Raw genomic sequence first — 6,000 nt, forward strand, 5'->3', positions numbered from 1 at the left:
AAGATGATACGACAGATTTAGTAGACTTTCTAGGGGAGACCTTACCCTCTCCCAGGAGCAGATGGCGGGGGGGAGGGGGGTGCAGTTTGGGGAGAACAGAAGAAGAGGAGAGAGGAGTAACTGGGATTGGTACGTACAAAATAAATTAATTTATAAAACAATGATGATTCTGCAACCAGGAGATACAGTAGGTATTTAAAAGCATTTGCTTTGACTTCATAAAACGAGACCTAAAGAGTCCATTTAAGATGTCATTTAAGATGTCATTAAAGGGCTGGAATGATGGGTCAGGGGGTAAAGTGCTTGCTGTGCAAACATGAAGATCCAAGTTTAGTTCCCCAGCACCAACATAAGAGCTGGCACAGCAACATGTGCCTGCCAGGAGGAGACAAGTGGACTGATGCCCAGAGATCACTGGCCAGTCAGTCTAGACAACCAGTGAGCTCCAGGTTCAATGAGAGACTCTGTCTCAAAAGAGAACATGCAGAATGACTTAGGAAGACATCCCAATGTAGACCTCCAGCTTCCACACACATACTCACCCAAACCTAGACATACCAAAACCACAAACAATGTATTCAAAAACACTGGCAATCCTTATAATCCTCACGTGTGGTGAGTACAAATAGGACATTCAAGTTCAAGGGCAGCCCCAACTACACAACCAGGTGGAGTATTCGGACAGCCTACTCTAACCGTCTCAGGGGAAAGCCACTTGAGAACTTTTGGCACTTCTCAATAGAAAAATGAAATCATTCTATGGAATTTGGTATGTTACTGTTTCATATTACATTAATAACTAACCTGTTTAGTTGACTTCTTTGTGCCATTAAAAATCTTCCATGCCAGCCCATTGCCACCACTGGCAATGTGTCGACCAACATCAAATTCCCTAGTGACAGGATTATCCATAACAGCACTCTTCAATTGTACGATGTACACTGAAAATGATAAAAAAAAAGAAAAAAAATTATGAAAAAAAAAAGACAGTTTCAGAATTGATGTTCAAATCTAAAGTGCCTATGGAGCATCCAAAGAGAATCAACATTAATAACACAGGTAGGAGGCATGGAAACTAATCAATTACTTATTATTGAAAACTCCTTATGTGTCTGACATCATTAAAAGGAACTGAGGGGAGTAAAGGAAAAAAACTATTAAGGATTTATTCTTCAGACAAGAGATAAAATATACATACATATGTGATGTGCAGTGCTCCAAGAGCAAAGTAATGGGATGGAAGAATGTTTCCTCACAGAACTTTTTTTTGGTTATTCGAGACAGGGTTTCTCTGTGTAGCTTTGGAGTCTATCCTGGCACTTGCTCTGGAGACCAGGCTGGCCTCAAACTCACAGAGATCTGCCTTCATGAGTGCTGGGATTAAAGGCTTGCGCCACCAACGCCCAGCCCCACAGGACAATGTTAAAGATGTTTGTTTTCAAGGAGAACAGCAAGGACTAGATAATAGAAAGGATTCCGGAGTAAAAACAAAGCCATTCAAACAAAAGCAGGAAGAAAACATGACAAAGATATCAGGAAATCCAGATTACCCAGAGCAATGAGCATGAACAAACCAGGCTATAAGATGTCACAGAAAGCTGGCACTGAGTAGATGACTAATCAATTCATCCAACAGAGTGGAAGAGGTACATTCAGGAGGAGGCTGGGAGCACGGAAGACTGGAGAGAACGTCAGCATGTAGTAAGAGATGATTAAACAGTTTAGAAAGCAAGAAAAAAAAAAAAAAAGAAAAGAAAAACCAACCAAGAAAACCAAGGCCACACGGAAATAGAGACAAAAATGGCTAGCTACATAGAAATGTGTTTTATAATTATGAAATAATTACATTATGCAATGTTGGTACACTTCACATTTCAAATCTTGAATTAAGAAAACAGCAGTGAGGAAGGAGAACAAAGAAAAGACTTCCACTCTTCACCTTCATCCCCAGTTTCAAAATCCAAATCCAAGTGTAGAAGAAGCCATTTACCAAGCCAGGACATGTGCATAACAGCGGTTTTCAGGAGAAGAAAAACTCAATATTGGATGCACACAAATGACAAATAAGGAAAATTAGGTTTTGATATAGAGGTCTGCACTGAGGGTAAAACTTTAAGCTCCATGAGTAAGAACAGAAAACTGTGGCCTTGGGAAGGGTCATCCAAAGTAAACTCAGGGAAAAGCACACTGTAAGTGCAACAGGTGGCCAAAGACACGATAGTTTTCAGTGAGTCTATGAACAACTGAAACAAACACAAAACAGTGGGATAAAACCTAAACTTATATGAGACTTGGTTGTTTGGAGTTTAGTTTGTTTGCTTAAAACAAGTTCTCATCATTTAGACTTGGCCAAGAACTCACTCTGTGGTCCATGCTGGCCCCAAACTCACAGAGATCCACCTGTTTCTGCTTCCAGAAATCTGGGAAGTGTGCAGTGCTAGCCTGGTAGAAACTTCACATGCACAAAACTCAGGAAGGTTGTATCTTTTCTAGATAGCTTTTCAATTTTTACTTGATTAAAGAAGACAGAAATGAGCTGATTTTTTTCATAAAAGGAAAAATTATAAATGGCAGAAATGTTTGTTTATATGCAAGCCATTTCTTCTCATCCCCTAAGAAGTCACCTGAGACTTAACCCTCTTTCCCTGCTTAAAGCTAGCCAGGTGCTGCTGCTACTGTTGCCATCCTTGCTGACAGCAGAACCCAGTTTCTTCAGCCTCCCAATGTTGACTGAAAACAAGCAGCTCTCCACAAATATTCCAAACCTCCTATGCCAGACTGGGCCTACAGAGACATGCACCCTTGGGGACTGAACAGCTACCAGGTTAGCCGCTCCAGCATGCAGATGGCCAATGTTAGACTTCGCCACTCCTATTGTGGAAGCCGACCTTTTAATCAATCCTCTTTAATATATTTTGATTCTATAGATTTTAGAGAACCCCAACTAACAACACAATCCCTAGTCTATGAAAAGGCAAAGTCACCATACTTCCTAGTCATTGTAGGAATTAAAGATAATGATATATCTAGGATACTTGGTACATTTCTGGTGCACTTAGTAAGCACTTAGTAATTCACTCATTTAACAAACATCTATGCAGTATCAGGAGATGGGAGACATAACTATAGGAACCCTGCAATGATGTCCTGAGAACACCTGAAGAGGATTTATACTCAAAAGTCTCCCTGAAGGGAACCCCATGATAAACAGGCATTAACTGGAAGCACGGGGAAAGAAGAGCATTTCCAGGCTCTCGTGGACACTTCCAGGAACTATAAACAATAGCCATGTACCTGAAAGGAGGAACAGAAAGACAGACAGTATACACACTGACAAGAGAGGAGAACAACGCCAAAGGCATTGTAGAGATAAAGCTGAAGAGCACACAGAGGGGACAACTGTGCAGGGCTTTACAGACCATGTTAAAAATTTCAGTTAATCCTAGAGTCAATGAGAAGAAGCAATTGTGATTGGATCTATATTTTGAAAATATCAATTCTAACATAGAAACTCCAGGAGTTAACCACTCCAGATGTAGGAGACTTAATGAAGCAGTAGAGAAAATGATGGTGGCTGGAACTAGAAGGTAATGCTGAAGACGAAGAATATGAGAACTCAAGAAATATTTAAAAGGTCAAATCAATAGGATTTCATAAGAAGTAGAGAATGAGAATGACAGAAGCTTGACAAATTTCAACTCCTATAGAAGGGGATAGAAACACAGTATGAGGACCCTTTTTTTTCTCTTGGGAAGATAGATCATAAATTTCAACTATGTCAACACGATATAATTCCCAATTACAGAATGGACTTGGGTGGCACTGTCTTAATTACAACACAGCTGTATTAGTTTACCGCTCTTAAAGACAAAATGAATAATTTTCACCTGTGTGTAAGATGTATCTTAACAGAATAAAGCACCATATATCTTCAATTAGGTTCCTTTCCTTTACACTCTCTCCCAACCTTTACTAAGGGGGAAACCGGGAAGGCCTCCAAAGTCGAAATGGAATCTTTGAAGCAATCACCAAACAGGCTCAGGTTTTATAATGGCTGACTGACTTGCAGCATTTTTGCATTATAATTTACCCACACAGAGGCATACTACCTAGAAAACTTAAACCCAGCTTTTTTAAAGTGTCACCACACAATCACAATCCCTGGATTTGGTGTGCCAATACTCCATCTGAAACTTACAAACCTAAAGTCGCTGCAAAGAGGTAGATTTGATAACAGTGGTGTCCTTAATTACTGAACACAAGCAATGTGTCCAGTTGAATCCCAAGTTTCTGCACGCTTTATCTGTCCAAACCTTTACCCTTTCTCTGTAGCCCAAACACGCGCACTGGAGCCCTGAATGGGGATTTTATTCTTACGAACCTTCTCTGCCCCACCCACCTCACACACAAAAACCGTCCAGTCCAGAAAGACAACTACCGTCAGAGAAGGGCGACCAGAGTGCGAGGGCCATAGTTGGTGGTGACCCAGGTTACCAGAACCGAGCCTCAAACAAGGTGGGGCTGTCTCACCAGCCCCGATGCAGGGTACCATTTCCCAAAAGGATACCGAGATCTCCATCGCGGAAACCCGAGCTCCTGCCCTGGCTTGGGGAGCTCTCCCAGCAGCAGACGACCCAGCAGCGAGTATCCCGTCGCCCCAAGGCCTCTCCTGGAGTCTCCGGCCTCTGAGATCAGCTCCCCTCGGCTCCTGGCTACCTGGGTCGGTCTTCCCGGGCCACCCACCGCCGGCCCGATCGACCCAGTCCGTCACTAGGCAACAGTCGCCAGCCACGAGGCTCGGAGAGGCCTTAGCCCACTTGCTGACCCAGACCCAGGTCGCCGGTGCCCGCGACCGGTCGCTCACCTCGCAGCCGGCTACCTGGAGGGGCGGTGCTGGGGCCCGTCCCCGCCGGCTCCCTCAATGCTCCGGGCTGTGACTGCTCGGGCCACGCGCCTGACCGCTCCCGAACGCTTACTTCATCTCCCCCGCCACTCCCGAGGCCGCACAACCCCAAGACACAGGACCAGAGGGAGAAAGGAGGGAAGGGACTGGGGAAGAAGAGCACGAGACGGGGAAGAGCACCGAAATGTTTGCCCGGTTTGACATGACGTCACTCCCGGGTGCTGGGAAGGCGAGGCGGTGGGGGCGGAGCCTTTTGACTCTCAGATTGGAAGATTTGGCAGGCAGGACGGGCTCACCCGGCACAGGCTGGGCAGGCCGAGTTTCCGGGGCCATAGAAGGTGAGTCTCCAAGAAAACGAGAACAGGCAGCCAAATATATAATGGAGATGAGTTACAGAAGCGGCTGTCACCGCTTGGTTGAACTCTGCAGCTCTGATTCTGGGGCCCCGCCCCTTTCCTGTTTCCCAGGCCACCTGTCCTTATAGGTCTAGGGTCAGGGCACTGTGGATTCAGCCTTCCCCCTTACTTTCCTAATGTGCCCTTAGAACTTTAGGAAAGCCATGCTTCCCACATAGGGCCGAGTTGAAACGCAGATTCTGATGCAGAAGTAGGGTCGGATAATCTGCGTTTCTACGAAGTTTTCAGATTGCCCCAGTGCCGCCGTTCCAAACAAACAAGGACGATTTAACCTACTTGTTTAATGAAAGAGGTAAATTGTTCAGGAAATATGCCAGACTTCAGTGCCCACAGCCTCTCAGGCTCCCCGCTACCCATTCAGGAGCCGCTCCGTAGTCCTGACACCCTCATGCAGACAAGCCACCATGCTTCTGCCATGATAATGGACTAAACCTCTGAACTGTAAAGCCAGACCCAGTTAAGAGGTTTCCTTTATAAGGGTTGTTGTGGTCGTGCTGTCTCTCCACAGGGATAGGACACTGACAGAGACAACATGTCTGTGTCTCTGCCATATATGTGTGGGGGTACACACAGAAGCCAGAAGAGAATGTCAGTTCACCTGGAGCTGGAGTTACAGGCACTTGTGAGTACTCTGATATTGTTGCTGAAACCAAACTCAGATGCTCTGGAAGAACAGCTCAT

The 6,000-nt window shown here is 44.9% G+C and overlaps 1 protein-coding gene across 1 annotated transcript in view; it reads right to left on the bottom strand.

Annotated features, from left to right (window-relative positions):
* Positions 1–4,472, bottom strand: part of LOC100764975 (SCY1-like protein 2) — a 51,169-nt gene extending 46,697 nt beyond the window's left edge. The window contains 2 exon segments of the mRNA XM_035451374.1: positions 805–941; positions 4,439–4,472. Of these exon segments, the coding sequence (XP_035307265.1) occupies positions 805–941; positions 4,439–4,472 (171 nt within the window).
* Positions 4,473–6,000: the final 1,528 nt, after the last annotated feature.

This window comes from Cricetulus griseus (assembly GCF_003668045.3).
Source record: "Cricetulus griseus strain 17A/GY chromosome 1 unlocalized genomic scaffold, alternate assembly CriGri-PICRH-1.0 chr1_0, whole genome shotgun sequence".
NCBI classification, from domain to species: Eukaryota; Metazoa; Chordata; class Mammalia; order Rodentia; family Cricetidae; genus Cricetulus; species Cricetulus griseus.